The sequence below is a fragment of the Marmota monax genome, unplaced genomic scaffold (genome assembly GCF_021218885.2).
Source record: "Marmota monax isolate L192 unplaced genomic scaffold, Marmota_monax_Labrador192_F-V1.1 WCK01_AAM20220418_F8-fsc00042, whole genome shotgun sequence".
NCBI classification, from domain to species: Eukaryota; Metazoa; Chordata; class Mammalia; order Rodentia; family Sciuridae; genus Marmota; species Marmota monax.
In genome coordinates, this window is record NW_026693008.1 from 8,342,181 (window position 1) to 8,356,181 (window position 14,001).

The window sequence follows — 14,001 nt, forward strand, 5'->3', positions numbered from 1 at the left end:
GCAAGCTTGCCAAGACACAAGTATAGTAGGGAGAGCCAGGCCAAAGATGTCAGGTGACAATCACTGTCCCCATAAGGCCTCGTGCAAGGGTAGTTAGCAAACTGCTCACACAAAGAGCCTATAGCATACACCAGTTCTTGGGGAAAGGGGGGTCAGTTCTAAGAATCCCATGAGGGAGAACTGAGAGCCTGATCTTTGCTCTTGAAACTCCCAGAATAGGCAGCAAAGAGCATACTCCACTCCTAGAGGAATAGCTGTAGCTTTGGGTTATGTCTTTCTTTAAGAAAATCAGGGCAGGCATGGTGATGCACGCCTGTAATCCCAGCTGGAGGATTGCAAATTTCAGGCCAGCTTGGGTGACATAGCAAAATCCTGCCTCAAAACAAGCAATAGAAAGGGATGGGGGTGTAGCTCCATGGTAGAGTGCCCCCTGAGCTCAATCCCCAGCACCAAAAACCAAAACAAAACAAAAAGCAAAATTTTTAAGAAGAAGAAGAAAAAAGAGAAAGAAATCAGGATTTCTTTTACTATGTGATGAAACCAGGCCAATTGCTGGGATAATCATGTGGCTCTACATAGCCCTTCATTATGTGCCAACCACAATTTTCACCTTTGAGATCTTTGTTAGCCAAAAAACAAAACAAAAACACCTGTGTGGATGGATAGTCACTGGCCCTACTTTACAGAACACAAAACTGAGGCACAAAACCATATGAGCTACCCAGGGTCCCAAGGTCAAGGTGAAAATTCTAGCTTTATAGAGCAAGATATCTCTCCTCTTTGTGTTGTCGGCTTCTCTCTCCTCCCTCATCTGGTCTGGGGAGAGGAGGTGAGCACTAGATGCCAACCCACAAGGAGGTCAAGCCTCATGGGGACACATGGATGAAATAACCACCCAAATAATATGTACACAGGGATCTGGGATGATTGCCACGAAGGAGAGAGGCCACGTCAGGAGAACCTGTGCCAGGGAGATCCGAGTCCCCCTGAGAAGTCAGGGATGGGTTTGCTGTGACATTTGAGCTGAGAGCTGAAGGCAGAGGGGGCAGAAGAGGAGTCTGGGCAGAGAGAAGAGTTTTGAGAAGGGGGAATAAGAGTCATAGTGCTCTTGAAGACCAAACAAGAAAAGAAAAATGGAACAAGACTAGCAAGCCTAGCCATGCCCAGTTTCCTAAGCCAAAGGAAGGAGCTGGATCTTTATCCAGAGAGCCACAGGAAGCCAGGGAAATAAACAAACGGTCTTGAGAAGCAAGCAGAAAGCCTGGATTCCAGGCCTAACTTGATATCAGGGGACTTGCATAAATCCCTGCTCTTTTCTGAGCTTCTGTTTCCTAATCCATCCCAGGGGTTGGGTCGGGTTGGTTCTGTTCAGATGCCATGTGCCATGTTTCTGGGACAGAGCAAGAACCAAGGCCTATAATCTTGCAACTGTCACTATATCTCAAATGTCACTTGCCCTGAGTCTTCTAGGAGCTTGGTGGTCCAAGACTTCTGGGCTTGCGTCCTACCCTGAGCTCTAGCTCCTAAGTGCTAGGTGGTCCCTGATTTAGAGACAAATGGGGAAGGAAATTTGCCCTGCCACATATCCTAACAGGCTGTGCCTTTCTCTCTGTCAGGGACAGAAGGGAGATAGTGGAGTTATGGGCCCACCTGGCAAGCCTGGGCCTTCTGGTCAACCTGGCCGTCCAGGCCCCCCGGGGCCCCCAGGCCCCCCATCTGCAGGTAAGAGTTACATTGCTGGGCTTGATCTACAGGGTGGCACTTCTGGCCAGCCTCCCAGAGAAGGGACAAAGCAATGCTCACAGAGCTCTTCTTCCGTTTTCAATTAGAAACGGCTAGAGGTGCTTTAATATATTTATCATTTTTCCACACCTTAGCTTATTCTGAATTTACACCAAGACTCATAAATGCCAGCCAGGTATGGTGGCACTCACCTATAATCTCAGTGGCTCAGGAGACTGAGAAGGAGGATCATGAGTTCAAAGCCAGCCTCAGTAACTTAGTGAGGCCCTAAGCAACTCAAGGAGACCCTGTCTCTAAATAAAATACAAAAAAAGGTCTGGGGATGTGGCTCAGTGGTTAAGTGCCTCTGGGTTTAATCCCCAATACCCCCCACCAAAAAAAGAGTCATAAATGGCATTCTGGCTTTATTTTAGTATTTTGGAAAACAAACAGAGAAAAGATAGAGGGGGAAACATTACATGAGTGATGTCATTTATACCGTCAATGAAAAAGGTACATATTTCATCAACTGACACCTTTTCCTAGAAAAATATGTTCTGTGGCTCCAAAATATTCTCTTAAACACGGAAGCAGAGGTGGCATTTTGCACTTTCCTATCTTACACAGGGTTATGAGAAAGGCCTTATTTATTTGCTTTGGAGATGAGATGGGATTAATAAAAAGAAATTTTTTAAAAGTGTATTATTGAAGAGGGCATTGGTACACTGCTACCTTGTTTTGCCTTGTTTGATTTGTTTAGCTAAGACCTTTATGCTATTCCCCTGTCAGCTCAAAGTAAGATCTCTCAAAACCCATCTTCCATACAGAGACAGCATCTCTAGGTCCCAGATGACTCCTGACTCTGCCAGGGTTTTGTCTTCATTTACACAAAATGCATCCAAACAATTTTTATTCCAACATTAAAAAAAAGAAGAAGAAGACATTTTAGAATTCCACCGTGCACTCCCCCAGTGTTCACGTGAACACATTTGCAGCCACGTCATGGGATGGGAGAGAAATGTCATATTTTGTTAGATCCTTAAACCAAATGAAAGTTGACTCTGAGATCCCCACCTGTCAGGGTACCAGAACAATTCAGTTTCAGGCACTGTAGGGGTTCTCTCCACTTCTCCCAACTGCCACAACCAGGTTGGGCAAAGATACTGGTGAATTATGGCCAAAAAATATCAGGGAAGTTTCCTTAAGCCTTTGATCAACCCTTGGCCTCTGAAATACCTGTTGTCCACACCTATATTGTCCATAGATACCTGGTGACCTCATGCTGCCCTCATGCCATGCTTGGGTGTCAGAACATTTCCAAGACTGGGAATCCCTACTTCCCAAGGTACACCCACAAGCACTCTTTCTGAGACCTCTTCTCTTCCCCAGGATACAGGGGTCCCCATCTCCCCCATGTCTAGGGAAATCCCTCTCTTCGTCTCTCCACCTGTTTCTGTGTTTTTAAGGGAATTAAATTTGAGATGCAGCCCAGGCCATGTGTCCATATGCTACAGTCTGTGTCTGCGAGTTGGCTGGGTGACCTGGATAGGGGTCTTTTCGACTAGTCCTTATCCTCTTTAGTTCTGGTATAGTGTTCCCCAGGAGTCCATGTCCATGAGCTGCCAATCCCAGAGGACAACCTGAGGCCTGCTTTTGCCTTATGAAAGGAACTCTCTTGGACCCTGGAGAGCTTAAATACTCACAAAACTGAGGATCCTGGGGGCATGAGGCTGAGATGCATTTGGGATTTCCTTGGAAAACTGAGACCTTAATGCTCTCGCTGTGTTTTTCTGCCTTTATAAATGGCAGCCCTCGTACGACCTGAATTCCATTTTCCTCTTGTGGTGAGAGCGGGGGACACGGACACCAATGGGACCAGATGACGACTGTCAGCAGTTCCTCAGTTCTCAGTAGTGCTGGAGCATATTCTTATAGTCCCTCTGGGCCCACATGGCCTGACATGCACTCCCGCACCCTCTGCCCGTCCAGCAAAATTCTCTGCTTCCTTCAAAGCCCTCTTTTCAATATGTCTTCCTTGGCCCCGACAGTATAGCTGATATATTGCCTTGCTGTTATGGCTCTTCTATTGGTTGCATTTTTTTTTTTTTTTGCAAAAGTATTCTTTCTTCAAGCCAGAGGACAAGTTTCCTGAGGGCAGAGCCTATGGCTGAGTCGCTTTCACATCCCCCCAGGGCACCTGGTAGTTGGGATGGATGGCGGGCGGCCCACCATTACACCTGGCCATCTGGACAAGGCTTAATGGTGACAGCCAGTAGCCAAGCAGGATGTGGGCCATCTCTCTGAATGGACATTCCCTCCTTGTGCCTTCCTTCCATTGAGTTACTTTCTTACTGAGGAGCCTCCCAGAGGGAGGTGAAAAAGTCAAAGTGGGACAATAATCCTGCTCTTTGTAAAAGTCTGTAGGGGGCAGGTGGGGAGAGAAGAGGGGGGAGGAATTTAGAAGAGAGATCCTTATGCCTGAGACCAATTGGATAATCATCCAGAGTTGGAACAGGACCCCCTAGTAATTCCTAAGAGTATTTTTGAGAGTCTGATAGAAGTAGATTTGGACCTGGTGTAATGGAGCACACCTGTAATCCCAGAAGCTCAGGAGGCTGAGGCAGGAGGATCACAAGCTCAAAGCCAGTCTTAGCAACTTAGTGAGACCCTATCTCAAAATAAAAATAAATAAATAAAACAGGCTGGGGAAGTGGCTTAGCAGTTAAGGGCCCTGGTACTAAATATATATATATATATATATATATATATATGGTTGGTTTGTTTGGACCTGCTCTGGGGGGGGCAGGGGGTAATTACCTCCACCCAAGATTCTGAAACTCTGCTCCATCTTGACATATCCTTGGGCTCCAGACCACATGATGAATGATCTAGCTAGTCCAGGTCTCCCTTTCTGAGAGAAAGGGAGAAGTGACTTCCACAAGAACAGAGAAGTGACTTCCACAAAGTCACAGAGTTGCCAAGTGGCCACCCTTGTTCACAATCATTCGGTGGCTCCTGGGACCCCCATGCAGCCGCTGGAGATTATCCTGCTGATTCCCCTGCCTTTCCCTTTCTTGTCACCTGCTGCCACCACAGCAGCCAACAGAAGTGGCTCTTGGGGGCAAAGATGAGAGCCGGGCCCAGCGGCTGCAGGGCATGGTGATGAAGCCAACGTGGGGTAGTTCGGGTCACTGTGCCCTTCGGTTCAGCCTGGCAGGAAACAGGCAGGAGTAACAGATGTCCTCCAACAGCTGGGAGGAAACTGGCAGGGAAACTGCAGTAGTGGCAGCAGGCTGCCTGCCACGTCCTGTCCTGTGGGGAGGTGCCAGCACACGGGAGCAGGGTCGGGGGAGGGGGCAGGGTTGGAGAGGGTAGGAGTTTTTTAATCACCCAAGTTACAGGGAAAGAGAAGTTGGGGAGGGGGAGAGAATACAGGCAAAGTGTCCTTCGGATGCAATTTGTGATGATCGAATTACAAATTAGGCTGGGTCTTTCCTGCACCCAGACAGGGTATAAGTGAATCAGCTTGGTACCTGGGAATTACAGGCTTCCTGAAAGCATCAGTATTCTTGGAGTTTGTCTTCCGAATGGCACAGTGTTAGGTCAAACATGAGTTCAAATCTCAGCCTCACCACTAATCAACTCGCAAATTCCTGACTCTCTCTGAGGGCATGGTTCTGGTGCAGTCCTTGGGGTGGGGGTGGTGGGGAGAGTCACAGAATCTTCTAGAAAGTTGTTCCAATACCACTCTTATATCCCTGCTCACAAAGCATTCCCACCTTATTTTCCCCAAGTGCTTAACTACCCACAATATTCCTAGGCTGAAGCCTCCTTGCCTCCTGCTGTCAGCATTCTAGTCTTGGACAGACCTGTCAATCAGCTCAGGAAGGCTCAGGGAGTCAGGGTCTTTCCCCTGGGGTCTCCTTCTCCAGCTGCAACTGCTTCCTTGTGGTCCTGACCAGACCTGTCCCCTGGGTTCATTTTGTCTTCCGCCCTTCTGGGATCTATGAACTTGACTCCCCTGTTCCTGGCTGCCCCAGAGGCTACACAGCTAAAGCTGTTCTCCAAAGCTCCCATTTCCCTATATGTATTCTCTTCTCAGTCCCACAATTTTTTCTTTTCTCTCTTTTGGTTGGATGCCTCTTGCTCTAGCACTTTGCTGGAGGATGACTTCTAGCATTTTCCAGAGGCTGCATCTATTCATTCAATCATCAAACATGCACCACATTCCTACCAAATGTCAAGCCCTGGTGGATGAGAACACTCACCAGACTTGCCCTTGTGGGGCTTACATTCTAGCGGAGAAGATAATGTTTGATCTAATAAACTTACAATATATAGAATTACCAGTGATAAGTGTTATGAAGAATAGATGAAAGCCAGGCATGGTGGCCCACACCTGTAATCCCAGCAGCTCAGGAGGCTGAGGTAGGAGGATCTCAAGTTCAAAGCCAGCCTCAGCAATTCAGCAAGACTCCAAGCAAGTCAGTGAGACCCTGTCTCTAAATAAAATACAAAAAAGGGCTGGGGATGTGGCTCAGTGGTTAAGTGCCCCTGGGTCCAATCCCCAGTACCCCCCTCCCCCAAAAAATAGATGTAAGGAACAAAGAAATTGTCTCAGTTGAACATGAGAATGTAAAGACTCAAGACAGCTGTCCCTGAGGAAATAATGTTTGACCCCAGATCAGAAGGGAGTTAGGAAGCACCTAGGGCCAGAGAGGGAGGGAGAGATGAGGAGGGAGAGGGTCTGGGGGTGGGGTGAATAGCCTGTGCAAATACAGTTTCCCTGTACCGGCTGTTTCTTGGTCCTGGTGTACACTGGAACCATCTTGAGAGCTTTTAAAATTATGGGTGGCTCAGTGGTAAAGTGGTTACTTAGCATGCATGAACCTAGTGCCATGAGGCACATTGTGTTCAACCCCCAGTACTGAAAAATATATGTGTTTGTGTTTGTGTTAATTTGTATTCTTAGAAGTCTTTGTAGAGCTGCTGTGGGTGTGGCCTGAACATCAGGGTCTTTAAAAACCAAGGTGAGTTGGGCACAGTGGTGCACGCCTGTAATCCCAGCAGCTTGGGAGGATGAGGCTGGAGGATTGCAAGTTCAAAGCCAGCCTCAACAATTTAGCAAGGCCATAAGCAACTCAGTGAGACTCTGCCTCCAAATAAAATATAAATATAAAATATAAAAAAGAAGCTGGGGATGTGACTCAGTGGTTAAGTGCCCCTGGGTTCAATCCCCAGTACAAAACAAAACAAACAAAAAAAAAACAACATGAAATCAGGCATCGTGGTAGGTGCAGGAGGCCTAGGTGGGAGAGTCACTTATGTTCAGAAGTTCCAGACCAGTCCTGGCAACATAATTAAAACCTGTCTCAAAAAAAAAAAAAAAAAAAAAATCTTTTCAGGGTATGTCCTGACTTCTCAGTACAAATGTTCCATTTTCTTCCAGGGGAAACAAACCCACATTCAGAAATTCCTATGTAATCATCTTATATAAAAGAGGACAATTAGCATGTAGTGCACATCTTTAACCCTAGCTACTTGGGAGGCTGAAGCAGGAAGATGACAAGTTCAAGGCCAACCTGGGCAACTTAGCAAGACCCTGTCTCAAAATAAAATGACAAAGGACTGGGGATATAGCTCAGTCGCAGAGTGTTTGCCTAGCATGCATGATGCCCTGGGTTCAATCTCCAATGCTTCCAAAAAAAATTGTAAGAAGAAAATTAAAAAGCAATAAAAGTTATCCATCTGTAAAAAATAACATGTTCATCTTTAAGAAGTTCCCTATAAATAATAGTCTAAACAAATAGTTCACTGTTTTTCTCCAACAAAGAAATCCTTGGTTACACAGTAGCTGTCTTTTGGTTCAGCCTCTAAGTATCACTGTCAGGGCTAGATCCCAAGAGCCCCTTGTCTTTCCTGTATATTGGCTTCTCATCCTTGTTACTTCATGGTTGCAATATGGCTGCTTCAAGTTACCTTGTCTGTCTTCAAGACAGGAATAAGAGAGAAGGTATATCTCTCAGCAGCCCTTTTTTCTCCTTTGCATCTTGGATCAAAATCATCCCTTTGAACTTCTCTCTCAGGCCCACCCTGAAATGCTTTGGATTTCAACCTCCTTTCTGTTGTTTAGGTTGCTCATATCTTCCTGGGTTGTTCAGTTTTCTCTTTCTTGGCTCTAGTAACATAACAATCTATTGCTTCCTAGGACAACTTGTAATGGGACCCAAAGGGGAGCGAGGATATCCTGGGCCCCCAGGAAGATGTCTTTGTGGACCCTCTGTGAATGTGAATAACCCTTCCTACGGGGAATCCATGTATGGGCCCAGCTCCCTGCGAGTTCCTGTGGTAAGGCTTCTGGGTAAAGTCTGGGAGGTTATCCATGAGAACCTGATCCTCTCAGGGCCTGCAAAATCCTTTTAGTAAATTTTTTTTTCCTCCATTACACTGGGCACTCACTCATAGGGAATCACAAAATAACAGAAAATCGAAAGAAGAAAACCATATTTTCCATTTTGTTATTGGACCATTTGGGGGTATTTTCTTTGCTTTAAAAAAATAATGGCTTTGAGGCCAGACACAGTGGCTCAGGAGGCTGAGGCAGGAGGATTGCGAGTTCAAAGCCAGCCTCAGCATTCTAGTGAGGCCCTATGCCACTCAGTGAGACCCTGCCTCAAAATAAAAAAAATAAAAAAGGGCTGAGGATGTGGCTCAGTGGTTCAGTGCCCCTGGGTTCAGTACCCAGCACCAATAAATAAGTAAACAAACAAAATAGCTTTGATATGGTTCAGATTATATTGTACAAAAATGTTCTGCTCTAGTTCTCAGTTGAAGTCCCACATTTTCATACTCTATATAAATATCATTCTTATAAAACATTTCAAATAAATACAAAAGCAGAAAAAAATAATGTAACGAATCCCAGGAAATAAGGATCAACTCATGGCCATCCACATTTCCTTGTTTTCTCTTTATACCTACTCTCAAATACCTACCCTTGGATGATGATGTTGATTATTATTATTATTTATTATTAATTACTTTTTTTTGTACCAGGGATTGAACCCAGGGGCACTTAACCACTCAGCCCCATCGCCAGCCTTATTTGTATTTTATTTAGAGACAGGGTCTCACTGAGTTGTTGAGGGTCTTACTAATTTGCTGAGGCTGGCTTTGAACTCGCCATCCTCCTGCCTCAGCCTCCGGAGCTGCTGGGATTACAGGCGTGCGCCACCACACTCAGCCCCTTGGATCATTTTGAAGTGAATGGATATCCATTGATGCACACTCACCCCTCCATCATGTCACTGGGCTGTGATTTATTTAACCAGTGCCACTGATAGGGTGCTCCTGACCTTTTCACTAATGAAAATAATACTGCAATGAGCATCTTTGGTTATGATCATTTTGTTAAGCATCATTTCCAGATGTGGAACTACTTAACTATATAGGACATCACCTCTTCATCTGAGTCTTGGGAACATCTAAAAAGGTTAAATCATGGCATTTATTCTAATTTCAAACTCAGACATTAGGAACTGGATTGGGAATGGGACATTCCTCCGGAGTCAGAAGGAATACGACAGCGGGCTGCACAGCCCCCTTCCCATGGCCAACCAGCCATGCACAGAGATTCTGTTTGCTCCTCCAGCTCTTCCTGGCCCCCTGGAGAAGTGTTTCCTGGAATCCTCACCAGTGTGTTCTCTGGCAGATTTTTGTGGTCAACAACCAGGAGGAACTCGAGAGGCTGAACACTCAGAATGCCATTGCCTTCCGCAGAGACCAGAGATCTCTGTACTTCAAGGACAGCCTTGGCTGGCTTCCCATCCAGGTACCCCAAAGCAGACCCCTCAGGACACCCCCAACTCAGGACAGGTAAAACATCCATTAAAGGAAGGACCTAGACAGAGCTCCTGCAGTCTGTCTCCACGACAGTCCTTCCCTGAGCATCTCTGTGTTTTCCCATTCCCCATCAAAGCTCCGCTCTGAGGCAAGAGCCCCCAATCCTGTCCAGTCCCTGTACCCCCAGAATGCTACCTCATTAGACCTGCCAGAGTTCAGGGCAAGCAACGGGAAGAGGACCTTCCCCACCTCCAGGAGGAAGCTAAGGAATGCCCCTGCCATGGTCCCTGCACCCAGAGCATCTGTCCCCAGTGTACTGACCTCCCTGTCCAATGGCTGCCTGGGTGTGCCACCCCATGGTTAATGTTGTGTGTTTCTTTGGCCAGCTGACCCCTTTCTACCCTGTGGATTCCACTATAGACCAGCGTGGCACCTGTGGGGATGGGGTTCTGCAGCCTGGGGAGGAGTGTGACGACGGGAACCAGGACGTGGGTGACGACTGCATCAGTGAGTGGGGGCCCCGCCCAGGAGGACCTGAGACCAGGAAAGCCATGGGGTGGGGGTCAAGGCCAGCCCTGGATACTAGCTGCAGCAGTTTGGGACAATTCTAGAGATAGAGAGGGTTTGTATGGACCGCCTCGGGGACCTCCCTCCTGATTTCAGGCCAAAAGTTGATTCTTCTGCTACCTGAGCTCAGTGTTATCAAGGTCTTGCTCCCAGAGAGGAATTCCTTGCCCCGGGCTTTCTCCCAATCTTACTCCTTGGCAAAAACCACAAAAAGATAAAGGTACAGCTGGGCGTGGTGGTGCAGGTCTGTAATCCCAGCAGCTGGGGAGTCTGAGGCAGGAGGATTGTGAGTTCAAAGCCAGCCTCTGCAAAAGCAAGGCATTAAGCAACTCTGTGTGACCCTGTCTCTAAGTAAAATACAAAATAGGGCTGGGGATGTGGCTCAGTGGTTAAGCACCCCTGGGTTCAATCCCTGGTACCAAAAAATAAGAAAATAAAATAAAATAAAAATAAAGGTGGTGGTCTTTCACTTTGTATGCAGAAGTGAGAGGTCCTAGGGAGTCAGCCATGGATTTAAAAGAGGATCCCTTGCCTGGACAGAGCTCCAGTAGGAAACTGGGCCATCCAGAGCCACTGTCAGGTTTATGGGATGGCCCTGAGCATGGGAACTCTAGGGTTTGTTTTTATTTATTTCACTTTATTTTTTAAAATCAAGCAACAAAAGAGGGTGTGAGGTAGCTAGCATGGTTTTCCAAGGCAGAACAGAGTTTGAATGCAGGTTCGGATTGCTCCTGAGCTCAGAGAGGAGGCCACACTCAGTGATGATGGGCCACGTGCAGCTGTCAACTTCATTTCCTCTGCTGAGAGGGGCATAAGGTGCTGACGGTTCAAACCTTAAGAGATTCTGTGAGTCGAGGTATTCGTGGTTTGTCCCTATGCAGTAAGAGTCTGGCAGGCATTCAGATGCAGTAAGAGTCTGGCAGGCATTCATTGAATCCCTTCGTGACTTGGTTTGCTTGGGGACAGACCTGGGGCACGAGGATATAAAGTTGTGGTCCTGGCCCTCAGGAAGCTCAGGGGAGGGACGACAGCATAGAGTGGTGAAGGTGCACCCAGGGGCGGGTACAGAGGAGGGGATACTGCCAGTCTCTCCTTGTGGCTGCACTGTCCCCTGACAACCCCAGGATGTCAGCTCCGAGGGTGCTGGCTTTGCCTGGAGTCCCTTCTGCCTCTGAACAGATTGGTTCTCAAGCCCTTGCAGTGCTTTTTTTTTTTGGGGGGGGGGGGACCTTTGAGGCAAGCCTGTCACACCCTGCCCTTTCTCAGGGCTACACTTCCTGTGTCCCCTCAGGTTGTCACCGGGCCTACTGTGGAGATGGTCACCGGCATGAGGGCGTGGAGGACTGTGACGGCTCCGACTTTGGCTACCTGACATGCGAGACCTATCTCCCTGGGTAGGGAAGGCTTTACCCTGGTTTTGTTTGTTTTTACCGGGAATTGAACCCAGGGACACTTTACCACTGAGCTACATCCCCCAACCCCTTTTAATATTTTATTTAGAGACAGTTGCTTAGTCTCTCACTAAGTTGCTGAGCCTGGCTTTGAATTTGCAATCCTCCTGCCTCAGCCTCCAGAGCTGCTGGGATTACAGGCGTGCACCACCGCACCTGGCTTTATGTGCTATTAAGACAAACTTCCTCCTGCCTTGACCTCCCCTCCTTCACCCACCTTTCCTTCACACATATTTTTTAAGTGAGTCTCATGTTTCTGGTCCTTTCTAGGCACGGAGGTGAGGCGATGAATAACACAGAACATGGTCCCGAGTCACCTGGAGCTTTCTGTGCAATGGGAGACAGGCAATCAGCACCCAATGTCCATACTTCCTCTCAGTCAGAGCAGCCTGCAGGCCCTGAAGCTGAGCCAGGGCAGACACAGTCACCAGCTCTATCCTGGGTCCAGAGAGAATCCCTAAGTCAGCTGGTAATCCCTGGTGGTTACTATGGCCACATCCATCTCCTGGGCGGGCAGTGGCCTTGGGGGGAAGCCCAATGGAAGGTAGAAATGCCAGGGGGTTTCCAAGCATCTACTTACCAATACAACCAAAATTCCCTGGAATAATCTGCCTTTGGGTGCAGGCCTTTGCACCCAAGTGAAATCAGGCCAACATTGATATCTAATTTTGCTAATTTATGGCACCTCCGAGAAAATATTCCCTTCAAGGACCCTGATAGTTATTTCTGAGACTCTCCATCAGTTTTTCTCAATGCTCAGTACAAGTGCAGTAGTGTCTTGGCCTCTACATTGACATCTCCCAAGCCACCTGAGGGCCACTGGCCCTGTGAGGTGCTGATTCCCTGTCCAGAATGTAGCCTTCTGGTGCAGAACCAGAGCTGTAGAATGTTCTAGAGAAAATAGAGAGACCATTCCCTCCCCCCCAATCCACGTTCTGGTCTTCCCTGTGCTCCAGAGTGGATCCACTTTTCCTTAGATTTCTTAGATCCCTTGTGAATCCGATCTCTTCAGCTTTTACCTCCAGTCCTTTTCATCTTATAGGTTTGGGCTCAGGCCCTCAGCAGGGCTGGGGAACAGACACCATGTCTGTCTCTCTATTGCCTCCGTTCTTCTCTCTTTCAAGGGGGTCTCCTTAACACCACCCTCCAAACACATACCAGCATAGTCAACCAGGTCAGGGGAATTACACACCTATAGTCACCCCCAGCCTGCAAGCGTTGGCCAGGACCTCACTACAAATATGTGTCTGTGTACAATGCCTACTTCCTGAAACAAGGAAGGCTTCTAATAGGCACCTGCCAGAAAATTGGCAGGGCTGAGCTATTTGATGGCTCCATGGAGACAATTAAGGGTAGACAATAAGGCCGCACATGGTGGCACAACGCCTGTAATCCCAGAGGCTGGGAAAGCTGATGCAAGAGGATCTCGAGTTCAAAGCCAGTCTCAGCAACTCATCAAGGCCTGGTCTCTAAATAAAATGAAAAAAAGGGCTGTGGATGTGGCTCAGTGGTTAAGCACCCCTGGGTTCAATCCTGGTACCCTCCTCCACTTAAAAAAAAAATGCAGACTTTCAGGCATGGAGTTCAGGTGGAGCAGAGCCCAGGGTACTGTGGCTATTTCCCTCATCCCTAGAAGCCTTAGAGGGATGGTTCTGAATGTATGTATCATGTATAAGACAATGTGTTGGGATCATCACTTGGTTTTACAGAGGTATAGACTGCCCTGTCCAATATGGCATCCCTCAAAAATGTGGCTATTCAAGTGTAAAATAGTTAGAATTAGGTCGGGCGTGATGGTGCACGCCTGTAATCCCAGCAGTTTGGGAGGCTGAAGCAGGAGGATCTCAAGTTCAAAGCCAGCCTCAGCAACTTAGTGAGGCGCTAAGCAACCCAGTGAGACCCTGTCTCTAAACAAAATACAAAGTAGGACTGGGGATGTGGCTCAGCGATCGAGTGCCCCTGAGTTCAATCCCCAGTAAAAATAAAATAAAATAAAGGGCTGGGTATGTGGTTCAGTGGTTAAGCACCTCTGGGGTCAATCCCTGGTACCAAATTAAGTTTTAAATTCAGTTTGGTCACAGCAGCCATCTCTTAAGAACTCAATAGCCACATCTGGCCAGTACAGGCATTTTGGACGTGTGTATCTTCAGTACCATGGGCCTCATGAATGGCACTGGGACCCCTTCAGGACTTGAGGATGCTTGTCCTGCCACCCTAGTTGCTCAGATGAGGCTCAAGGCAAAAAAAAAAAAAAGTCCAGAGACCCGACTCAACTCCTCCAATCCCTGCAACCCAAAGAAAAATGGAAATATTTTCATAGAAACCCTGGCCTTTGGTACAGTGGCGAAGGAGCTGCTTTTTGAGGTAGCCTTCTAGAACACAGCTTTGCTCTCAGAGCTGGGCAGGAGCTTGCCTGCCC

The 14,001-nt window shown here is 47.5% G+C and overlaps 1 protein-coding gene across 2 annotated transcripts in view; it reads left to right on the plus strand.

The window, feature by feature from the left end:
- Positions 1-14,001, plus strand: part of Colq (collagen like tail subunit of asymmetric acetylcholinesterase) — a 66,390-nt gene that overhangs the window by 44,386 nt on the left and 8,003 nt on the right. For both annotated transcript variants that reach the window (XM_046453021.2, XM_058582104.1), the window contains exons 12-16: positions 1,617-1,722; positions 7,931-8,070; positions 9,434-9,553; positions 9,951-10,071; positions 11,423-11,525. In XM_046453021.2, the coding sequence (XP_046308977.1) occupies positions 1,617-1,722; positions 7,931-8,070; positions 9,434-9,553; positions 9,951-10,071; positions 11,423-11,525 (590 nt within the window). The remainder of the gene's footprint in view (positions 1-1,616; positions 1,723-7,930; positions 8,071-9,433; positions 9,554-9,950; positions 10,072-11,422; positions 11,526-14,001) is intronic.